This window comes from Lepus europaeus, chromosome 1 (assembly GCF_033115175.1).
Source record: "Lepus europaeus isolate LE1 chromosome 1, mLepTim1.pri, whole genome shotgun sequence".
NCBI lineage: Eukaryota > Metazoa > Chordata > Mammalia > Lagomorpha > Leporidae > Lepus > Lepus europaeus.
In genome coordinates this window covers 81,951,604-81,977,502 of record NC_084827.1, presented here as the reverse complement: position 1 = coordinate 81,977,502, position 25,899 = coordinate 81,951,604, and the positions used below count along the sequence as shown (strand labels likewise).

Below are 25,899 nucleotides of genomic sequence, written 5' to 3'. Positions count from 1 at the left end.
GTCTTATAAATTCACATATTTGAATAAGACATGAAGTTCCATCCTGGTCTTTGTTCCATAGATTTTATTCCCTATGCCTTCATCCGTATCATATTTCAGTAATATTTAAAATCATAATTCACTCCCAGAATGGCTGTAGCTGGAGGAATGAGAAAAGGAAGTAATAATACATATTTGAGCCAGAGAAACTATATACCATTTGCCAATTCATAAGTTTCTACTGTGTAAAATAAATGTATCTGATGATGGGAGAGAGACATTCAAATGCTTTCTTAAATGTAAGAACAGAAAAGACAGTAAAAACTATGTAATTGCAGGAAAGAAAACATTGTAACTGTAATATCACTTTTAAAGAACCAGAAGCTCTTCATACAGAACTGCTGGTTGTATGGTTATAATAACAATTTTGTCTAAAAGGACCTATAGAATGGCTCTTTTTCTTAGACAAGTCATCCACTACTTTCATATTCTGTCTAGTGAAAGTAATTTTGCAAAGCTTTAGTATGACTAAAAGAAAATCAACAAAAAGAGACTTGTACATAGATTACAGTCTTGAATGTTTTGTGAAAGCTACTTGTGGTGTACGACATTTATAAACATAAACTTTATCACTGTTAGACATATATATCACTACCTTCCTTATTTTGTACATGCCATTTCTTATATTTTACTAAAGCAAAATGATATCAAGGCAATTCTCTCTTAAGAGCATGACATGTTGGTTTTGGAAGTTTTTTTTTTTTTTCTTTTTGAAAGATTGATTTTATGTATTTGAAGGGCAGCATTACAGAGAGCGGGAGAATGAGAGAAAGATTTTCCATTCTCAGGTTTACTCCCCTAAGTGGCAGCAGTGGCCAGGACTGTGTCAAGCTGAAGCCATGGTGCAGAAACTTCATCTGGGTCTCCCATGGGAATGGCAGGGGCCACCCTCCAATGCTTTTCCCAGGCGTATTAGCAATAAGCTGGATTGGAAATGAAGCAGCCTGGACCCGAACTGGCACCCATTAGGACACCAGTATTGTAGGTGGCAGTTTAACCTGGTGAGCCACAATATCCACCTGGTTTAAATTTTAAGTTCAGTAATTTATGATATAGGAGCCAGTATACTGACAAAATTTTTAGGAGACAATAGATGGCTACTTCACACTTTGCTGATATTCATTCTTAATAGAGTTCGTCTCCAAAGCAGTTAATATAGCTATTTAAAAATTGAACATAAGCAGTCAGTTCTTGATTGTGTCTTATATTCATATGTTTTATGCAAGATTTCTTTTGATTAAAGTGAAAATCAGTATAAGAGTTGGAATTTTAAAGTTCAGTCTTCATGATATATTGGATTATTGGTTACAACAGTGTTTTCTTGAAAGGGTGCACATCTTAATAATCCAACAGAAATCTTTATAGTCACTTGGAAAAGTTATCTGGATGTATAAACAGAAAATAATCTGAAAACGTGTACCTTAGCAAAATGATTTATTTTAGTCAGGCATAGTCAAATAGGTATTTATCAAACAACTATTTTCTCAGCAAAAAAATAATAAATACAAGAGCTTGAGAAATCTTTGAACAGATTTAATGAAATGGTCGATGTAATGCCCACTGTTCAGAAAAAATAAGACTTTTTAATTACTTTTCATTATATCATGAAATCTTTTAATATGTTTGAAAACAATGGAGAATCATGTATTCACAGGCAATATTTTTAAAATATTAAGAACTTGTCATTCATGATTTACATCATTTTCTAAATGTAATTAAACATTAAATTACCTTGAAGCCTCTTTGTACATATTCTTATATCCCCACAGAGAACCTTCTATGAATTCTGTGTATCTGTTCCATCAGTCTAGTCTATGTTCTTAAATGGTATATAATATCATTTGTGTTTTTAAATGTATACAAATCATATACCCAATATGCTCATATGGAACTTTCTTATACACGTAAGAAGGACTTCGAAATTTATTCACAGTATTTTTTTAACTCCATTTGTTCCTCTTAACAGCTGAACAGCTGAATACTGTATAAAAAGTCAATTTTATTTATGCATTGCCTTTGAAATTGTTTTCAGTATTTTGCTATATTTAATGATGATGTATTGAATGTTCTTATGATCGGTACCCGTGAGAATTTGACAAGTTCAACCACATCTTCAATATCTACATTTCAATATATATGTTTTCTTGTCTACATATACTTTAGGTTGTTTAAGTTTATTTTATTTAAGAGTGAGAGAGACAGAGAACCTCCTATCCTCTGTTTCACCTCTCAGATGCCTAGCAGACAGGAGCTCCATCCTGGTCTCCCATGTCAGTTGTAGGGAAGGAAATACCTGAGTTGCCACTGTTGCCTCCTGAGGTGTACATTAGCAGGAAACTGAGATCATTTAGGAACACAGCCAGGATTTGAACCCAAGCACTGCAAATGGGATGCAGAAAGCCCAAGAAGCACTGTAATGACTGCCAAGCACCTGCCCCTATATTTGCTTTATAAAAAATGTGTTCATCTTCAGTTGACCATTATAGCCAAATATATCTTCAAGATGACTCTAGAAACATGCACCATCTTCAACAGTTTATGAAAATTCCTAAATCTCCAAATAATTGCTAACCCTGGCCAGCATAATGGGTCAAATACTTTCCCTTCCACTTAGGAGCTGTGGAACATCGGCATGTTAGTAATAAAATTTCTTTGCTTTTGTTTCTTCCTATACAATATGGCTATGATAGGATCTCTCCTCTTTTAGAGTTTTTGTAAGGATATTGTAAGTTTAGATTTATAGAATTTTAAATATGTAAGCTGAACAAATTTCTTGTATTTCATACATACAGATTTAGAAGTACAGTGATACTTCCCACCATATCCTCCTACCATCCCTCATTCCTTTGTTCTTCTTTTTTTTATGTTTTGCAATGATATACTTTCAGTTCATTTGATAATCATAAGCTTAACTTTCCACTAAGTAAAGAATTCAGCAAATAGTAAGAAGAAAAAAAATTAAAGAATTATTCTAGCATATAGGAAGAATGTTGTGCTTATTCTTGTTTTAGTTTTTGGACTTCTAATAGTTTCCCAATAAAATGGGTGTGGTCTTACTGTATAAAATTTTTTAGTATTCTCTATTTATTTATTTATTTATTTATTGACAGGCAGAGTGGACAGTGAGAGAGAGAGACAGAGAGAAAGGTCTTCCTTTGCCTTTTACTTATGGCCTTGTCTAAATATTGATGGGGATTGTGGGCTCAAAAGGCTTCTATAGTCTTGGTAACTCATGTCAAGAGCCTCATGTGATCACTGATGTCATACATAAAAGTGTTAATTGTTAAGCTAACAACAGGAGTCACTGGATACTTGCTTCCCATGCAGGATCTCTGTTCTCAATGAGTTGTACTATGAGAACTAACTGTAAAAGTTGTTCTCAAATAGTTTTTTATATTGTGTGTATGTGTGTTTGTGTGTGTACAAATTGTTGAAATCTTTACTTAGTATAGAGTTGGTCTTCTGTGTATAAAATTAATTGAAAATGAATTTTGATGGAGAATGGGACTGGGCATGGGAGAGGAAGGAGGAGGAGGGGTGGGAGTGGGGGTGGGAGCGTGGGTATAGAGGGAAGAATCACTATGTTCCTAAAGTTGTACTTATGAAATTTGTACTCATTAAATAAAAGGTTCATTAAATAAAAGGTTCACCCTCCAATGGCCACCGCGGCTGGCGCGCTGTGGCCAGCGCACCGCGCTGATCCGAAGGCAGGAGCCAGGTGCTTCTCCTGGTCTCCCATGGGGTGCAGGGCCCAAGCACTTGGGCCATCCTCCACTGCACTCCCTGGCCACAGCAGAGAGCTGGCCTGGAAGAGAGGCAACCGGGACAGGATCGGTGCCCCGACCGGGACTAGAACCCGGTGTGCCGGCGCCACAAGGTGGAGGATTAGCGGCGCCAGCCAGTATTCTCTATTTTTTTATATTATCTCAGCATGGACTGGAAAGAGTCATGGACTAGTACCAATCTATGGATATAGTTTAAGTGGCATTGCTCTAAATTAGTGAGTCTAGTGGGTTTTTATTTTTTCTCATATTTTAGTGAAAGGCGTAATTTTACTGTGGACTCAATAATCATGGTTACATATCTTTTATTTTTTTCAAAGAAACCTTTTATTTAATGAGTACAAATTTCATAAGTACAACTTTAGGAACATAGTGATTCTTTCCTCTATACCCACGCTCCCACCCCCACTCCCACCCCTCCTCCTCCTTCCTCTCCCATGCCCAGTCCCATTCTCCATCAAAATTCATTTTCAATTAATTTTATACACAGAAGACCAACTCTATACTAAGTAAAGATTTCAACAATTTGTACACACACAAACACACACACACAATATAAAAAACTATTTGAGAACAACTTTTACAGTTAATTCTCATAGTACAACTCATTGAGAACAGAGATCCTGCATGGGAAGCAAGTATCCAGTGACTCCTGTTGTTAGTTTAACAATTAACACTTTTATGTATGACATCAGTGATCACATGAGGCTCTTGACATGAGTTACCAAGACTATAGAAGCCTTTTGAGCCCACAATCCCCATCAATATTTAGACAAGGCCATAAGTAAAATGGAGGTTCCCTCCTCCCTTTGGAGAAAAGTACATCCTTCTTTGATGGCCCCTTCTTTCCACTGGGGTCTCACTCAAAGAAATTCTTCATGTAGGACATTTCTTTGCCATAGTGTCTTGGCTTTTCACACCTAAAATGCTCTCATGGGGTTTTCAGCCAGACCAGAATGCCTTAAGGGCTGATTCTGAGGTCAGAGTGCTATTTAAAGCAATTGTTATTCTATGAGTCAGTTGTGTGGACTTCCTCCCATGTTGGAATAATCTCTCCTTTTTAATTCTATCTATTGTTATTACCAGATATTTGATCTTATTTATATGATCCCTTTAACATTTAATCCTAATTATATGATCAATTTAACACTTAATGTGATCACTTTAACACTTAAGATGGCATTATTACTACCTGGCCTAATGGGATTTAGAGTCCTATGGCAAGTTTTTAGCTGTACCCATAGAAATAAGTCTGTAGGATATAGTCTATACTTAGCTCAATTTTAACACATTGTCTAGAAAATAGCTGTTTTATCTTATTTCAAATATATTATAAAAATGTGTGAATGTATGTCTTACTTTTATTTCGTACTTCTCTAGTTATTTTTCTGTTTTCATCCTACTATCATTTATTTTTTACTTTCCCCTCCATTTATGAGGTTACCTCAAAGTGGTGTTTTGTTTTTAAATCCAGACATATGAAAAGTCACCAGAAAGCTCATAGACAAGCCATTTTATATAAAATGTTCATGGATTTCAAAAATTTTTGCAAAAATAAATATATCTTCTAATTCAATTTTCCATAAACTTGTAAAGTCACCACATGTATGTCTCAGTCTTAATATATATTTTCAGTTGTATTATTCTTTAATCAAATTATTTTGGATTTTCTTGATAGCATCTTCTGCTCTATTTTGTTAATTAATGTAGTTATACACAAACAAGCAAACACACAAAATATTTTATTTATTTGTGAAGTAAAGAAATAGAGAAAGTGAGAGCGATCTTCCATCCACTGGTTTACTACCCCAGATTCCTGCAGCTACTAGGGTTAGGCCAGATTGATGCCAGGACCCTGGAGTTCAATCTGGGTCTACAATGTGAACGGCAGAGAATCAAGCACTTCAGCCATCATCTGATGTTTTCCAGGGTGCCCATTAGCAGGAAGCTAGATTGAAAGCAAAGCTGGAACCCAAAAGCATATGCTCCACCTATTTGTTATTCTAATTCCTTTGTGTTATTTGTCTTTATTTTTTAAATTCTTAATTTGAAATATTTTTGAGAACGATTTATCTATTTTGTTCAACTAGCAAAAATACATAGGAAAGAAACAGTTTAAAGTGCTAGAATATTTATTTTCTTCATATTGGTAGAAAACTTTTCAGAATTGGCTACAATCATACATATTATTCTGAATGAGGTAATAATTATGTGATCCAGTGTGATCCTGCATGATTTTAAGCGAATTAAAAGTAGTATTTGCACAATTCTTTACATGTTGCTGATTTTCACTCTCATTACAATAGTATTTTACAAGTATAATGAAGTACAATATATATAATATAAAAATCCACCCTTTTAAAGTATATAATTTGGTCAAAATATTGATACCATTTATTTAACTGTAGAATACTTTAATCACCCCCCCCCCCCCCAAAAAAAAAATCCTATCTCTGTCTGCAATCACTCCCGATCAATACCTACCCCAGGTCCTGCTAGATCAGTATCATTACTCTGTTTTCTGCCTGTATATATTTCCCTATTCCAGACATTTCAAACAAAAGCAGTTGCATAACACATGTCTTTTTTTAAATATTTATTCATTTATTTATTTGAAAGGAAGAGTTTCAGAGAGAGAGGAAGAGATAGATCTTTTGAGCTAGTTTACTCCCCAAATGGCAGCACCAACCGGAGCTGGGCTGACCTGAAGCCAGGAACCAGGAGCTTCCTCTGTGTCTTCCCATGTTGCTGCAGAGGCCCAAGTATTTGGACCATCTTCCACTGCTTTCCCAAACCACAGTAAAGAGCTAGATTGGAAGTGGAGCCGCTGGGACTCAAACAGTGCTCATATGGGATGCTTACACTGTAGGTAGTGGCTTTACCAGCTATGCCATGGCTCTGAGCCCCACTGCATTTTTTTATGATTGACTTCTTTCATTTGACTGGCTAATTTAATTTATTTTAGTATATTTCATTTTTTCAAAGATCTATTTATTTATTTGAAAGTCAGAGTTACAGAGAGAAGGAGAGGCAAAGGGGGGGGGGGGTCTTCCATCCACTGGTTCACACCCCAATTGGCCGCAATGGTCGGAGCTGTGCCAGTCCGAAGCCAGGGGCCGGGAGCTTCTTCCAGATATCCCACATGGATGCAGGGGCCCAAGGACTTGGGCCATCTTCCACTGCTTTCCCTTGCCATAGCAGAGAGCTGGATTGGAATTGGAGCAGCTGGGACTTGAACCGGCACCCATATGGGATGCTGGCACTTTAGGCTTTACCTGCTACGCCACAGTGCCAGCCCCTATTTTAGTATATTTCAATACTTCATTTTTGTCGGTTGATTAATAACTTGTTTTATGAATATATAATATTTTGCTTACCCAAACATCAATTGATAGACAAGGTTTGTTTCCATTTTGGGTTATTATTAATGCTGCTATGAATACGCTTGTACAAGTTTTTGTAAAACATGCACTTTCAATTCTCTTGGGTGTACAACCTGGGTTGGAATTGCTGGGTCATCAGATAATTTAGTATTTACATTTTGAAGAATAGCCAATGTGTTTTCCATTGTCGCTACATGATTTAAAAATCCTACAAGCAGTGACTGAAGTGTAAAGTTTCTCTACATATTTGCTATCAGATGTTATCATACATCTTGTTTACTAGAGTCATCTTCATGGGTATAAAGTGATATGTCGCTGTGCATTTGAGTTCTGCTCACCTAATAAATAATGCTATTGCACATCTTTTCAAGTGCTTGTTGGCCATTTGCCTTCCAATGAGAAATGCGTATTAATCTCTGGCACATTTTAAAATTTGGTTATTTATATTTTTGTTATTGCATCTTACCTATTCTCTGTAAATTCTAGATGCAAGTACCTGATCAGATATATGGTTTGGAAATATTTTCTTGCATTCTCTGGGCTGTCATTCTGTTTTCTTGTCGGTATCCTTTGAATCACACACATTATTAATTTTGATATATTGCTATTATCCTTTATTATTTATGCTTTACTGTCATAGCTAATAAATTCATCCCTAATTGAAGGTCACTAAGATATATTCCTGTGTAGTCTTATTCATTTTTTAAGCATATATTTGATTAAACTAATTTATTTATTTGAGGGACGAAGGAAGAGCAAACTCTTATTATCAAATTCACTCACTAAACGCCCACAACAGCAGGGAATAGGCCAAGCCAAAGCCAGGAACTGAGAACTCAGTCCAGGTCTCCCTCATAGATGGCAGGTACCCAAGTAATTGAAGCATCACTGATGCCTCCCTGGGGCTGTATTAGCTGCAAATTGGAGTCAAGAGCCTGAGCCAGGTATCAATCCCAGATTCTCTTATGTGGGATGTTGGCATCTCAGCCCCTATGCCAGATGACCTCCCTTCTTCTATTCGTTGTGCATGTTTAACTCCTTTATTTAGGCCTATGATTATTTTGAGTTAATTTTTATATGGTGTGAGTTAGTTTCCAGCATGTCTTGTTTATACGTGACAATCCAGTTCCTGCTACAATTAATTGAAAACACAATTTTTTTTTCACTCAACAAACATTTTGCTGTTTTTAATTATGTTCAGCAGTCTTCTCAAATATACATTCCTTGAACCGCTTCAGGGTACTGGTTAATTTCTAGAGCTAAGCAATTTTGTTAAGTTTGACAACTTTTGCTAGAGTATTTCTTGGTTTTATGGAGAAGAGGATTTTTGGAGTTCTTTCATCATTCAGAACCTGCTTCATTAATTTTTAGTTGACAGCGTAGTATTTCTTTATATTTCTCAACTCTTTAGGTTTTAATAGACTTTCAATTTTGTCTGGTACTAAATATTCCATATTTCTACTTGAGGTTTCATTGTCAATAAATTGCTTCCTTACTAATTATTTTCAGTTTAAAACATGTGGGGAGCTTGGCAGGATTTATTATTGATTTTAATTTCAATCTATTGTGCGCAAAACATGTTCCTTATTAAGTTGATTATTTGTTATCTTTTGAGACTCTCTTTGTGGACTAGAAACATGATGGCCCTTTTATAAATGTTTAATTTGTACCTGAAGAGAACGTGGCCTCAATGCTGGTGGTTCAGATTTTATGTATTTCTTATATTTGAGTTTTTTTGCTTATGTTTTTGCTCCAATCATCTTTGTTGTTATAATTTTTTTTCTATTGTTCCATAAGGTTGTGCGGGTGTGTGGTTAAAAAAATCTCATTATTATGAGTTTATCAATTTTTCCATTTAATTCTGTCACATTTTGCTTTATATATTTTCAGCCTATATTTTTTTAAAAAATTTTTTTAAAGTTTTATTTATCCATGAGAAAGAGTTACAGAGAGAGAGAAGGAGAGGCAGAGAGAGGTCTTTCATCTTCTGGTTCACTCCCCAGATAGCCATAACGGCTGTAGCTGTGCCAATTCGAAGCCAGGAACCAGGAGGTTCTTTTGGGTCTCCCACGTGGGTGCCAGGGACCAAGGACTTGGGCCATTCTACTGCTTTCCTGGGCCACAGCATAGAGCTAGATCAGAAGTGGAGCAGCCAGGACTCAAACCAGCACCCATATGGGATGCCGAAACTGCAGGCAGTGGCTTTACCCGCTACATCACAGTGCCTCCTCCAGCCTATATTTTTAGATACACACCATGTTAGGAATTAATTTTTCAAATTATTTATCATTTCACATAATACAGGAATTTTTTGTATATAATACTTGCTTGCTATAAAATGTATGTTGGCTAATATTAATGTTGCTTCATGAGGAAACCAAGAATCTTCATACATAAAATCTTAAAATGTTAGTATCACCAAAAAACCCACATTATTTTATTTGAAAAGCAGAGTTAGATAGAGAGATATTTTCCATCTATTCATTTGCTCCCCAGGTGGCTGCAGTAGTCAGGGCTGGGCAGACAGAATCCAGGAGCCCAGTGCTCCATCAGGGTATCACACATGATTGGCAGGGGTCCATGTACTTGGGCTATCTGCTGCTGGTTTCCCAGGTGCATTAGCAGGGAGTTGAATCACATGTGGAACAGCTGGAACTTGAGCTGGTGCTCATATAGGATGCATTCACGGTGCCACAACACTGACTCCATTATTTTATTTTAAAAATAAGGACACAGTGAGTGTTGTGGTGTAGTGGGTTAAGCCAACGCTTGAGGTGCCCACATCTTGTATCACAGTTCCAGTTCTGACTACTCCACTTGCAGTCCAACTCCCTGCTGATGTGCAGGACAGCAGAGGATGATTGCTCAAGTACCTGAGGTCCTGCCACCCACAGAGACACCTGGAAGGATTTCCCTACCTCCTAGCTATTGAGAACATTTGGAAAGTAAACCAGCTGCTTGAAGATAACCCTCACTTATTTTTATTGATTCTCTCTCTCTCTCCCCCTTTCCCAGTCACTGTACTTTTCAAATAAATGAATAGTCATAAAAAAGAGATAGCTGGACACATATAGTTCCTTTTCTATATTTGTATTAGAAGGAAGAATGAAGTTTAGGTCCTCTGCTGCAGGGTTCCTGTATGGATCAGCTGTAACAGACGAATCAATATTTTTGGCTGAAAAATACACTTTCTCAAATAGAGCAGGAAAGTAAGAGCAGTAAATGATCGCTTAAACATTGCTGTAGTAGAAATATGAGTTTTGAAAAGGAAAAGCACATTTTACAGTATTTGTCATACTGAATTGCCTTGCTCAGCATACATATCATCCCCAAGCTTTTCTTGTTTATTTATGAGGATTGCTGAGAAACTGAAAGTGAACATTCCTTTTATTGTTGGCTTGAATTGTTATTCTTAAAATGATTACTTTTAATGGGGAAATATATGCGAAGACTAAAAAAAGTAAGCCTATGTAGAATAAAGTGAAAATTGTTTTTTTTTCTATAGGAATATCTGTTCCTATGGTGAGTATGAGAACATGCCTTCATTTATCCTGTAAGAAATATACCATGATTTATTTTACATAGGTCTAAAAAATATTTTATTATTGATCTTAATAGGTAATTTAGTAAGCCAACAACTGTTTGCATTTTTCTGTTTTCAACTTATAAAATAATGAAAATTATTCCATATCAGTACATATATATCAGCTATATTCATTTTTATAGCCTCATAATATTAAATTATATAAGTGTAACAAGCAATATTTTTCCAATAACCTACTGATTAAATTTGCGTTTAAAAAATTCTTATATTTTAATGATTTATTTGAAAGTCAAAATTGCACTCAGAGAGGAGAGGCAGAGAGAAAAAGAGAATGAGAGAGAGAGGGGTCTTCCATCCGAAGGTTCACTCCCCAATTGCCTGCAACCGCTGGAGCTGTGTAGATACGAAACCAGGAGCCCGGAGCTTCCTCTGGGTCTCCCATGTGGGTGCAGGGGCTCAAGGACTTGGACCATCTTCTACTGCTTTCCTAGACCATAGCAGAGAGCTGGATCAAAGTGGAGCAGCCAGGTCTCGAACTGGCGTCCATATGGGATGCCAGCACTTCAAGCCAGGGCATTAACCGTTGCGCCACAGTGCCGGCCCCTAAAAATTATTTTACAAGTAATACTGTAAAGCATTTCCTTGGTCATATGCAATTTTTCACTTGTACAAATGTTAAGAATAATTCATTATGAATGGCTAAACTTGTTCAATATTCATGTTATATTAAATATTGTACAGTGTCTCTCTAAATATGCAGTAGCCATTTATATTCTTTTAAAAATGTATTTATTTTATTTGAAGGGCAGAGTTACAGAGGCAGGGGCAGAAAAAGAGAGAGGTCTTCTATCCTCTGATTCATTCCCCAAATGGCCACAATGGCTGGAGTTAGGCCAATCCAAAGCCAGGAGCCTGGAGCTTCTTCCAGGTCTCCCACATGGGTACAGGGGCCCAAGGACTTAGGCCATCTTTGGCTGCTTTCCTAGGCCAACTAGCAGGGAGCTGGGTCATAAGTGAAGCAGCCAGGACTAGAACCCATGCCCATATGAGATGCTGGCACTGCAGGTGGGTGACTTTACCAGCTATGCTAGTATTCATTTTTATTCTATTATCAAGATATCATAGCACACATTCTCTACAGTCTAATAGTCTTACCAATCATTTTCATAATTTTAAAATTATTTCTCATCTCATTAGAAAAAATTGAGAATTTTTTTTTTTTTTTTTTGACAGGCAGAGTGGACAGTGAGAGAGAGAGATAGAGAGAAAGGTCTTCCCTTTTGCCATTGGTTCACCTTCCAATGGCCGCCACGGTTGGCGTGCTGCGGCCAGCGCACCACGCTGATCCGATGGCAGGAGCCAGGTGCTTCTCCTGGTCTCTCATGGGGTGCAGGGCCCAAGCACTTGGGCCATCCTCCACTGCACTCCCTGGCCACAGCAGAGAGCTGGCCTGGAAGAGGGGCAACCGGGACAGGATCAGTGCCCCGACTGGGACTAGAACCCGGTGTGCCGGCGCCGCAAGGCGGAGGATTAGCCTATTGAGCCATGGCGCCGGCCTAAGAATTTCTTAAAACTTAAAAGTTATTTATATTTTTCTTTATCTCTTTAATCCAATTTGTCCATCATTTATTTCAGTAGTTTTTCTTTTCTATTTATGAGTGCATATGTCTGAAAGAATTTGGATTTTATTATACTATGAATATTTACCAAGTCTGGCATTTGTCTTATTCATCTGGGTCACCCACATGGGTGTAGGGACCCAAACGCTTGGCCCACATTCTGCTGCCTTTCCCCAGGCCATTAGCAAGAAGCTGGATCAGAAGTGAACAGCTGGACACAAACCTGGCACCCATAACAGAATGACAGGTGGCATCTCTAACTACTGTGTCACAGTGCAGGTCCCAGGGTGTAGACTTTTAAGTCTGCTTTTCCATTCAGATCACCTCCCTGGATATTTATTGTGCCAACGGACTCAGAGAACATTCGAGGAGCAAATTGTTACTCCAGTCTCATTTATTAAACAAGTGATTTCAGGGTGGCCCCTCAGTGCATGCCACGTCACTGAGAATTCTGCTGTACCAGAGTTTTTATTTTATTTTTTTAAAAATTGTAATTCATTTTTAATATACTCATTATAGTTCATAGATAAAATTCTGAGAACATAATATTCCCTCCCTCCCTTCTGCTCTCTCACTCCCACTGTTTCTCCCTCTCCCTTTCTTTCTTTTTTTAACTTTATGAGATAACATATTTTAAATTTATATTACAGTAGAAAGGCTTAATGCTTCACCAAATAAGAAGTTGAACAAGTAAAGACAAGCAGACTTTAGTTTAGTGGCAGTATAGGCAACAGCTATAAACAGTAATTGAATGAAAAAAATGACTTTAACTCATATATAGTAAACTTTAAAATAATTTCATATCAATAACACTTTCATGGTATTATATTCTTTTTTATTTATTTATTTTATTTTATTTTTTTTGGCAGGCAGAGTGGACAGTGAGAGAGAGAGAGACAGAGAGAAAGGTCTTCCTTTTGCCATTGGTTCACCCTCCAATGGCCACCGCGGCTGGCGCGCTGCAGCCGGTGCACCGCGCTGATCCGAAGGCAGGAGCCAGGTGCTTCTCCTGGTCTCCCATGGGGTGCAGGGCCCAAGCACTTGGGCCATCCTCCACTGCACTTCCCTGGCCACAGCAGAGAGCTGGCCTGGAAGAGGGGCAACCGGGACAGAATCTGGCACCCCGACCGAGACTAGAACTCGGTGTGCCGGCCCTGCAAGGCGGATGATTAGCCTAGTGAGCCGCGGTGCCCGCCAGTATTATATTCTTGATTGGTTTGATTAATTTATGAAACAGTTTTATAAAACTATGTATACAGTGATAATTATACTGATATTTCTTCTTTTTGTTTTTTCATTTTTTCTTCTATTTTTTTCTTTTTAGCTCCCACATATAAGAGAGAACATGTGGTATTTGTGTTTCTGTGTCCAGCTTATTTCACTCAGCATCATGATTGCCACTGCATCCATTTTGATGCAAACAGTAGAATTTCATTCTTTTTTTATAGTTGAATACTATTCTATTCTGTGTATGTACCACATTTTCTTTATTCATTTATCAGCTGGTAGACACCTTGGTTGGTTCCTTATTTTGGCTCTCATGAACAGTACTGCTATAAGCATGGTGATGCAGGTAAGTCTTTGATACAGTGTGTCCATGTCTTTTGGGTATATACCCGGTGGTAGAATTACTGGATCATATGGCAGGTCTATTTCTAGTTTTCCAAGTAATCTCCACACTGTTCCATAGCAGATGCCACTAATTTACATCCCCACCAACAGTGTATTGGAGTTCTCCTTTCTTCATATCCTCACCAGCATTTGTTAATCTCTGTCTGTTGGGTTTTAAGTTATTCTGGCAGGAGTTATCTGCCAGAAATTTTTTGATACCTGAAGCTGTGGGCACACACTCTCAGGGTCTTTCTGTAGTTTCCAAGTCTTTCTCCGAAACACTGCAGCACTGTGGTACAGGATGTCTTCTAGGCTTGGTGATGAGGGCACATGAATTTCTTCCTTCCTTTATTCCTCTCTGCTATTGGATTTCCTAGGGTAGAGATACTACTTCATGACTTGGCCATTTTAAGTTTATATGTCCTTTAACAGGTATTGAATTTTTTTTTTCTAGTAAGTACCTGCTGTACCTATAATTTACTACCTGGCTAAGGGCAAGTTACAATGGACAAGTGCAGTCCTTTGGAGCTAAAATGTCAGTAGTTTTCCCACATGCTGAGAAATACTTGGCTTCACTTTGGTGCATCATCATCCTTGTTGCAGTGTGTCTCTCTTTCTTACCCTTTGGAGACATCTCTAAAATTTACCATTAATAATTATTGATATTTATTAGGATTTTGTAATGGGTTCAGACTTTTAATTCTTATCAATTTTCTTAATAACTGAGTATGCTTTCTCAAAGAAAAGTATTGAAAATCAGAGTGTTTAGGTAAACTTCTCACATTTACACAGCTGGTTGGAAGTTCTGTATTAAAACTACACTTCTGGGGCAAGATGTTTAGCTTAGTGCTTAAGGTCCCAGTTAAAACACTGCGTTCCATATCAGGTGGAATACCTGGGTTCTACACCTGGCTCTTTACTCTACCTTCCTGCTAATACAAATGTTGAGAGGCAGCATTCGTGTCTCAAGTAATTGAGTTCATGCCACCCGTGCAGCAGACCTGAAATGTATCTGGTCTGATGTTGCAGGCATCTGGGGCATGAACCAGTAAATAGAAGCTTCCTGGCTCGCTAGCTCTCAATAGATAAAATACATAAAACCCTGCATTTTCTGACTCCAACTCTATCCCTCTTTTTTTTTTTTTTTACCGCATAACAATAATGATTTTCATCTTATGAAACAAAGTTGCGTACATTAGTTGGACTCTGATCATAATAGTTTGTTGAAAAGCACTTATTATTAATTCCATTTTATGGATAAAGACTTCTAATTCATAATAGGATGAAGTCTTCTTCCTTTTTGCTTTTAAAAATTTATTTTTATGTATTTGAAAGGCAGAGTTACAGAGAGAGAGTTCTTAAAGACACTGGTTCACTCCTCAAATGGTCACAATGGCCCAGGGTAGGCTAAGCTAAGAGAGGAGCCTGGAATTCCATCCAAGTCTCCATGTGACTGGCAAGGGTCCAAAGTACTTGGGACATCATGTATTGCTTTCCTAGGGAGCATTAGAAGGGAGCTGGTTTAGAAGTGGAGCAACAGGGACTAGAACAAGCATTCATATGGAATGCTAGCATCAGCATCACTGGGGGCAGCTTTACCCACTGTGCCACAAAACCAGCCCCAATAAAGACCTTTATCAAAGACAAAAAACTGTTTAGAGCCATTTAAGATAATATAGCAAGGGCTCCCAATTCAAAATTATATATTATTTCTTTTGATAACTAGGCAGTCAGCACAAATGTTTTCTTTCTTTTACATGACAATTTCTGGATTTAAAATTTTATAAATGCTTGTGCTATTGAGGGCTATTTGGAACTAGTTATTTTGTACATGTTTTGGGGACATTATAATTTCAGTTAAATAAAAGGTTGAGACAAATCTCCAAGTGTAAAAAGGTATTATTACAAAAATTAGAATTGAAATTGAGGACACACATGGAGACTGGGATGATCTCCAGTGTATCTGAAGGTCAAAGGAAAGTCCACTGGGAAAAGGAAAAACTATGTAAGCTGTTTTGAGAGAAAATTTATTGGCATGTGAGGCAGCTCTGCAGCAGCTGGAAGTTCTCATTTGGTGTGAATGGTAGCAGCAACTAAGTATGGCTGGTCTTAATTTCATAGTGGCTAAGTTCATCACCATTGTATGGATAAAACTAGTCTTTAAAAATCATAGCAGATCATTTCATTGGATTGGCCTAGCAGGGCAGTTAACAATCATTTATAACCTGAATATTTTTCCCAATGGACTGTTGGCTCTGTTTTAGTTGAGTTTGACAAACACTTTCTCATTTTTATACTCAATTTCCACAATATCAGTTAGCTATGTCATAGTAATGTTGTTCAATGGAGACCACATACTGTGCAATAAAAAACCACAATTTGTAAGTGATCTCAACAATATCCATAATTTTTGCTCTCAGGTCTTCAGAACTTCTGAGCAGTTCAGCATTGGCTCAGCTCCCTTGTACTTTGTAGTCAGCTTTAGGTCAATCGGTGCCCTGCTGGCCATGCCAGGGCTCTCTCCCATGCTTGAATACTCTCTCATGTTACCTATCAGCCAGTTTTAGATGGATCCAGTTCTCCAGATTTATTCATGCTAAGCACATTTATTCAATGTGCTAGACTAGGATTTCCTAATGCAAATTCTAGCCCAATAGAAAAAAATGCCAGCTTACTCCCTCACACCAAGGGCAGCCAGCCTAGGTTAGTACCCTTCTGTATCTAAGATCTGAGATTAATACTGTCTTCTCCTGATGCTAGATGTTAGGGATATGATGATTCAAAAAACAGAAATATTGTGTTCATAGAGCTTGCAGTGTAGTGAGAGAGAAAGATAAGAATTAAGTACAAATTTTAAAATATACTTCAAGGAGAATAAGTAGACTGTGGAACATAGAATGAAAGTTTTTTCTAAGGCGTGATTAATAAGAAAGGAAAATGTCATTACAATTGAAAAAAAAACAATTCATCTTAATTTGAGTAAGCAAGCACAAGTACATGGGCTTACATATACGAAGTATGGGAAACATATTTATTTTGCAGGGAAGAACTAGCCTTAGAGATCATTGGAAACATGGACTTGGATATCCTAGGATACAGTCTGTCTCAAGGTCTTTTCTGCTTCATTCTTGGTGGCTTTTTTATCTTTTACTGTAGTATCACAAACAGGCTTATTTACATTATAAAGATGTGAATGATGGCAATACTAGGTTAAGAGATCTGTGACCATACAATATATACATTCTATATCATATTGGCTGTGGGTTTGTCTTATATATTCCTTATAATTTTTAGGTATGTTCCTGCTGTATCTAATTTGTTGAGAGGGTTTTTTTTTTATCATGAAGAGATATTGAATTATTTTTCTATACCTATTTTTTAAAGAGTTATTAATTGTTTATTTGAAAGGCAGACATATAAAGGTGGAGGAGAAATGACAGAGAGGGAGAGCAAAAGCATGAGTGAGAGCAAAAGAGAGAGAGAGAGAGAGAGACAGAGAGAGGAACTCCTTGATCTGCTGATTCACTCCTCACATGGCCATGACAGCCAGGTCTGAGCCAGACTGAAGCCATGAGCCAGGAACTACATCCAGGTCTCCCACATGGGTGGCAGGGCCTGAAGTAGTTGGAAGTGGAACATCCAGCCTGGACTCAAACCCATATTCTGATCTGGGATGTCAGCATTGCAGGTAGCACTTTAGCACAATGCACCACTGTGCAATTCCTTTTCTGCATCTGTTGAGATGATCATATAGTTTTGTTCTTCATTCTGTTGATGTGATTTATATTTATTGATTTGTGAATGTTGAGACATCTTACATTTATCACTGAGATAAATCCAGGTTTATTGTGTGATGTGTGATCTTGATGCAGTATTGAATTCAGTTTGCAGATGTTTTGTTGAGAATATTTGAACTTATATTCTATTGGTCTGTAGTTTTCTTTCTGTGTTGTGTCTTTGGTTTTCTTAACTGAGTAAAGGTGAACTCACACCATTTGACAGAGCTTGATAGAGTTCCACCCTTTTATATTTAGGTTTTAGAAATGTTTCTATTTTTATTATATTTTATTATTTTAACTATTTTAGTATAGTTTGAGAAATATTGGAGTTAGTTCCTCTTTAAGTGTTTCCTAGAATTCAGATTTAAATCTATGAGGTCCTAGATTTTTTTCATGGGAGAATTTTAGTTACTGCTTCAATCTCATTACATGTTCAGGCTTTTCATATCTTCTTGATTTAATCTCAGTGGGTTATATGGATCCAGGGATTCATCATTTTGATGTTTTCCAATTTGTTAATGTGTAATGGTTCATAGTAGGTCTTGTGATCCTTTGTATTTCTGTGGTATCAGTTTATTGTCTCCTTTTTCATTTCTAATTTTATTTGAATTTTTTCTTATTATTTCTTTGTTAATCTCACTAATGATTTGTCTATTTTTTATCTTTTTCAAAATCCATATTTTCCTTTTAGCTGATCTTTTGAATTTTTTGTTTCAACTTCTTTTATTTCTGCTCTGATCCTTATTATTTTTTCTAAGTCCTTGAGATACATTATTAGATTGTTTATTTGGAAGTTTTCTTTTTTTACTGTATGTACTTATTGCTGTAAACTTCAATTTTAATATTTCCTTGGCTGTATCCAACAGATTTTGATGTATTTTGTTTTCATTTTCATTTGTATCAATAAGTTTTTTATTATTTGTTAATTTTTTGAATGATTCATTCAGGAATACATTGTTCAACTTATGTGTATTTGTAAGTTTTATCTTGTTATTTTGTTGATTTCTAGTTTTATTCCTTTATGATCTCAGAATATATATGGTATGATTTCATTTTTATAAAATTTACTTTGTGTCCTCATATATATAAAATACATATATAAATACTCCATGTTTTATATATATATATATATATATATACATATATATATATATAAAAGTTGAGCAGGAGTTTTATGTAGCTGTTATATAAAATGTCCTGCCAATGTCTGTTAGATCCATTTACTTCATAATATGACTCAACTTGGATGCATCTTTGTTGTTTTTCTGTCTGTATGATCTTTCCAATAATAACAGTGGGTTTTGAAGCCCCCACTATTATTGTATTGAGGTCTAATTCTCCCTGTAGGCCTAATAATATTGACTTCATATATTTGCGTCTTGTATTGGCTACATATATGTTTATGATTGTTGTATCTTCTTGATGAATTGATCATCTTATCAATATATATTGTCCTTTTTTTGTCTCTTTTTCTTCTTTTTCCATTGAAAATCTACTTAATTTGTTATGAGTATAGCTACTCCAAATTATCTTTGACTTCTATGTGGCTGTAATCTTTTTCTACTGCTTTCACATTGAATCTGTATGTATCTTTACCTGTGAAGTGAGTTTCATATGGGCAATGTATAAGTGAATATTCTATTTTTATCCCTTAAGCCAACCTATATCTTTTTACTAGGGAATTTAATCAATTTATATTCAAGGTTAATATTGATAGATAAGAGTTAAGTCCTATAATCTTGTTGATTGCTCACTGATTATTAATTTTCTGCTTCTTTCTGCCTCTCATCATTTATCTTTGTGTTTTAATAATTTTCTCTCATAATGAGAATAAATTATCTTCTCTTTCTCTTTTGTGTATCTGCTCTGTTAGTGAATTATATACTATTACATGTTTTCATGAAGACTATTGCGTTCCTTTTATTTCTAGTCTCCCTTTGGGATTTCTTATAGGGCTGCTCTGATGGTGATGACTTCCCTCAATTATTTTTCCTCTGGAAAATATTTTATTTCTCTTTTGCTGACAGCTTCACTGGATATATTATTATTCATTCTAATTATTTATTCTAAGGTTTTTTTCTTTGAATATAGCATTACATTCTCTTTTGACCTGTTGGATTTCCACTGAGATGTCTGTATTAGCCTAATGAGTTTTTCTTTATATGTAAATTGATGTTTTTTCTCTCACTGTCTTTGAAATTCTCTCCTTGTCCTTAACTTTTCACAATTTGACTATAATGTGCCTTGGAGAAGGTCTTTCATTTGAGTCTGTCATCTTGGGGTCATTTGAGTTTGCTATATCTAGATGTCCATATCTCTTAAAACTGTTAGGAAATTTCAGTAGTAGAGTGAAGATACAGCCTATCCTTGCTCCTATATGGCAAGCACTAGTGTTCTTGGGATGTACAGAGCCAACAGTCACAGTCCAGATCTATAGGATGCAGTGGAGGTCTCACATTTCACATGCAGGCTACACAGCGGAATGTACACTGACTGGCGTTCTGGAGCAGTAGAACTGCCTTGGTCTCACAGGGAGAACTCAGGTGACTATAGCATATCCAACTTTCCCATTCTCAGAGCTGCAGGATTCAGAGCATACCTTATCCATGTCCCACAGGTGGATCACATGTTATATTGGGGATTGTACTCAAGCCAGTACAAGCCTGGATCAGTAGGTTGCAGATTGGGCCCTCCCCACGCTTCAAAGGTGAACCGAAAGCACTGGTGACTGAAAGAACAAATAGTCATACACCCAGATATGGAGGATGCAGTGGGTTCCTTACCCAGTTTGCTTTTGTTTGAATTCAAGTGACTGTGAAATAGAGCTATAGCAATCACAGTTCTACAGCTGTCAGTCTCAGGGTACCTTACCCAGGTCCCACATAGTGATTGTACTTTATACTGGGGATTGCATACTATAGGGGCAGTCATGGAGCATAGCAATGCAGATTGGACCACTCTGTGCTAAGAGATACAGAGAAGAATTCCTCACATCTGGTTCCCTGGACTTGTGTATCAGCAGCCACTGGACATCAGACCCAATAAGCAGAGGGGAACTTCCCTAGATCATGCAGGAGCAGCAAGCATGGCTCTGGGACTTGTGCTCATCAGTCCCACAGCTGCAGATTGCAGAGGGGGCTGCTGTCTGCCCTGTGAAGTGCCCTGGGTCTGGCTCTGGGGGCTTCTGGTAATGACAGGATTACTTGTTGTTTTCTACGGCAGAATTGTGCTTAGCATTGGCTGTACAACAGCAGCTGAGAGCTGGTGCTTGAGAATTTCTACTCAGATACAACCTTTTATCTTAAAAATTGCTTCTATAATGATAGAGAATTATGTAGTTAAAAAAAACCTTTGAATGAATAAATCTTGACCACAAGCATTTTAGCCCATTTACCAAAGTATATAAATCTTTTCCTAAGTCTATTAAAATAAATTTAATTTCAGATCCTTTTGAAGCATTTATCATCTTCTCCATTCGACATGAGATCAGAAGGATTGATCTTCACAAAAGAGACTATAGTCTGCTTGTTCCTGGATTGAGAAACACCATAGCACTTGATTTTCACTTCAATCAAAGTTTACTTTATTGGACAGATGTTGTAGAAGACAGAATATACCGGGGCAAGCTTTCTGAAAGTGGAGGTATATATACTATAGTTTCACTTATTCAATAGGCTACTTTTCAAGGGAACATATTAAAAAATGTTTTAATCAGAAAGAATTTCGTTTAATCATTGGCCTTTGGCTTATTATTTTCCTATACATATAAAGCCAGCAATATAAAACATAAATGTGAAGATATATTGGAGGAGGTGTGTGGTTAAATCCCATGGTTTTTATTTGTGGATTTTTTTCATAAATTATGTTTTTTTATGGGGAAAAAAAGAAACTACATTCTAAAAACTAGGAGTTGAATTTTTGTCAGTTAATTTATTTTAATTTGTTATCTTTCAGTCTGATTCAAAGAAATAATGAAGAAATAGTCATAAAGACTACTTACTAATCTAAGCTAAATATTTTGGCCATGATTTGATTTAACTTTTTATGTAAACTATACCTTTCTTAAGTAGCAAAGTGTTTAGAACTATAATGTTTCTCTTGAAAATATCACATTATTGAGAATTCCAAGGAAAGGTATCACTAAAAATTAATTCCACTCTAAATCCCCTTTACAATTAAAAAATGGGTAACATTTAAATGCATAATTATTTATAGGAATTTGTATTCTGTGTCATGTTAGTAGGTTAAATTTAAAAAAAAAGTGTGTGCAACAAAAACTACTAGCACTATCATAAGCTATAATGAAGCATTCTATTGGAAAAAATGACTTTAAATTGAAATTTTAAAAAATTCTGAAAGAAATTAAGAAGTATATGAATGACAGTATAGCTTATTTTTATTGCAACAGCACCAATGCTTTTTTCTCTTGTTTACATCCTTGTCATTTCTAACAAGAAGTATGGCCCAGGGGGGAAAAGGTGATTTGAGGCTTAACTCCATTAAGTCAAATACAATAATGGCTATGTTATCTGTCATACTTAAAAAAGGAGAAAGAGAGTGGCTACTTATCAGTTCAAATGTATGTTGCCCCAGGTATATTACTTTATTCTGCCCTTGATGATCAACATTTGAACTATATTGCACTGATTTTAATGATCTTATCTTTATTAATTCCAGTCCCTTGTTCTGCCTAAAAGGTCAGAAATAAGAAATAACTTTTCTGAAATCTCAACATTGTTTTTAACCTCCAAATTTTTTAAAAATTCCATTTTATTAATACTAAAAGGAAGTACACGATTAAAGATTTCTGATGGGGAAGATAAATAATTCTAAATTTGGGACAACCTAGTTTGCTTTGTGATAGGTAGTAGTTTTGTACTATATGTCTCAAAATTGAAATAATGTTTAAATGTTTTATAATGCTGATGAGAGGTAGTCCTTTTCTTTTGTACTTAACTCATTCTGTGAATGGGAGCAGATGTTGATTTGACTTCTTTTGTAGGTGTCAGTGCAATTGAAGTGGTTGTGGAGCATGGCCTGGCCACCCCAGAAGGACTGACAGTTGACTGGATAGCAGGCAACATATACTGGATAGACAGCAATCTGGACCAAATTGAAGTGGCAAAACTCGATGGTTCCCTAAGGACTACACTCATAGCAGGAGCCATGGAACACCCAAGGGCCATTGCTTTGGACCCAAGATATGGGTAAAGAAATTTGCCTTTACAGACTCTTTTTGACATAAAGATAACCTTTTAGTTTCATATTGAATTCAATTATGTAATAAATTGTGAGTCAAAGTGCTTGCTTTGCGCTCACATAAATTAATATATGCATCTACTTATATACTTGTGTGTGTGTGTGTGTGTTTGGTTGTATAATCATGATAGCAATAATTTTAAATTCATTGTCATAGTTTTAGTTATGGGGTTGCTTATACAGGCAGTTTTAAGGCTAGAAATGTCTTTCTTCTAAATCTGGGCATGTGGCCCCATTGGAGGCTATTGCAACTCTTTTCCAAAGCAGTAATTTAATGAATTTTTCGTTGCCCTGCCAAAGGGATGCTGTAATTATTTCTACTGGTTGCAAACCACAGGGCTAGCCTTTGTTCTAAACAGTCACAGATGTTAACCACCTCACCCTGTATTTATTTTGTATGTACTTGGAAGCAGTTTAAAGAAAATTAAAATAAGCTAGAAAGAGTCCAGCGGTGAGATGCTGACTATTGGGAAGTTTGAAAGACAAAGCACATGATTCTAGAAAACAAGGTTAAATGGTGAGTCACTCAGGGTGATTGCCTCGTTGTTCCATTGTGTGTTCCTTTGTGAAGGAGCAGAAGAGAGGCTCTGAATTTGGAGTCAGAAGACATGTGTTCCAGTTCCTGCCCAGTCACTTTTTCTCCAGGGAAATAAAATGTATTCTTTTCCCTTGGAATTCGGTTTTCTCTTCTGTGCTCAGAAATAGGATCTTACTTGTTATGTTGCTTTGTATGTGAGGGAAGGTGCTACGCAATGTTTTGGTAAAAATACCTTGTGATTCTTGCTATTCATTTTCTTGGTAAATATTTTGTAGATCCAAAGCTATTATAAAGTCTGAAGGATGGGAAAAAGAGTTGTTTTGGGGGCTCTGTATCTTTATATAATTAGAGTCCAGGGAGCACCAGTGGGTGAGGGGAGTAAAGCAAGAGGGAGTCTAATGAGATAAGAAAAGAAGGAAGCCAGCCTTGTGTCTAAGACAGGTTTCTGGACACACTGTGAGGCTTTTGTGCTGGTCTATACCCAAGACTCAGAGATCAATAGATTGGGAATAGTTGTTTGCTTTGATTTTCTTCAATTCAGACACAGAAATTAAAGGGGTGAAGCAGCTTATTTAGAGCCAAGATTATAATTGGTAAACCAGATTGGTGCGTTTGCTTAACCTGCCATAGTATTTTGAATTTATTTGAATGAGTTACTAAAGTCAAAGTATTGAGAGATATTACATAAAACTCTGGATTTCTGGCTTCTTGAAAAATAGTGAGAACAGGCAACAATGAACTAGGCAGTAACTCTCTTTGCCTGTAGGTGTTTTCTCTAGCTTACACAGTCTGCACTTTACCCACCCATTTCATTCATTACTTCCTATAATTACAATTAACTAGGAAAATACTCAAGTTTAATAAGAGATTCCTTCATTTTTCAACAGTCAGTTCTTGAGTTGATTGCTGATTCTGACCCTCTGCTGCCCCCAGAGATGTTAGTTTGCTAGCAACAGGGGGTTGTATCCTCCATGTCAACAACTACTGCTATGGAATTGTACCAGTACCTTATCAGCATGAGAACTTTTCTAGATAAAGCAGATGTACTGTTTGGGAGAGAGTCCTTGTCTTAGCATACATACCAACATGGGTGGAATGATGTGAATGCTTCTCTAATTAAAAATGCCACACAGAGTGGAAGAAACAGACAAAAAAGAAACAGGTGTTTGAAAATGATCTGCCCAAACAAAACAGATGATGCTTCATTTTCTATGGAGTTTACTGACAATGCTTAGGATAAACTCACTTATCTTGGTGTTTATGGGAAATATCCCACTGGAGATGAGAAAAAGGAAATGGAATCACAAAGGACACACAGCACACATGTACTATTTAAATGAAAATACCAAACAGTGTCAGTGATGTAAAGGGATCTCCAGAAGTAAAATGTGATTGAGGGTTAAAAGTTAGTACAGGAAGCAAATCTGTGAGTAGGGAAAACCCACTGATGCTTCTGAGAGGGGAGATGCCAGCCATCACTAACAGCTACTATGGAATTGTCAGACTGATTAAGATGACTACAATGCCAATAAAATAGTTTTAAACATGAAGAAATAGCACAAAACTGGGACATAAATGAGCTGAGTTCAGGTGACAGTACTAATTCATTTAACTCTAAGGACAATTAAAATGTTGATTGATTTTGGTGTCATGATTTGATATTTTGAATGTTTGTAAAAGATTGATATTATATAGTTAGCTTTTTGTTATTGCAACTAAAATACATTTGAGAAGCTACTTATTAAGGAAGGAGGTTGACTTTGGCTTTTGGTTTTGGAGGATCTTAGTCTGTGATCGACAGTCCCATTGGTATGGCATCAGATGTCAGTGGTCAAGCAGGTGCAGAACATGTATACATGGCAAACCAGGAAGCACAGCAAGAGCAGCATGGCCCAACAGTAACCGACTGTCTCATGAGAACTACCTTCTGAGAGTATGCCCCCGTGACCTACTGACCTCACACTGGGTTCAACACCTAGACACTGTAATTGGATCAACTCTCCACCCTTAATCCATCAACTGTTAGCATAGGACTTTGGGGACCAAGCCTTTAATACATGGTCCTTTGTGGGAGGCAGGGGGAGGGATACTCAAAATAATACCCAACCTAAGCATATATAATTGTAAGGTTTATTTAATCACCTTAAAGCACAGTTGTAGCCATTAAATTAAATGATTTATTGCCTATATTAAAATATTTTTAGGCTTACTAGATATTTTGGTAAGAAGTTCTGAGATTATTTTCAACATCGAACTTTTCATAAAGTAGGCTGATAATATAGATACAATAAGCATGTGCAGACATACGCAGGGAGAGGGAGAGAGAGAGAGAGAGAGAGAGAGAG

At 36.6% G+C, this 25,899-nt stretch overlaps 1 protein-coding gene across 1 annotated transcript in view; it reads left to right on the top strand.

Moving 5' to 3' along the window:
• The window catches only part of LRP1B (LDL receptor related protein 1B), a 2,136,850-nt gene that overhangs the window by 1,351,444 nt on the left and 759,507 nt on the right, over nt 1-25,899 (top strand). Inside the window, exons 24-25 of the mRNA XM_062186250.1 lie at nt 21,202-21,399; nt 22,760-22,964. Of these exons, the coding sequence (XP_062042234.1) occupies nt 21,202-21,399; nt 22,760-22,964 (403 nt within the window). The remainder of the gene's footprint in view (nt 1-21,201; nt 21,400-22,759; nt 22,965-25,899) is intronic.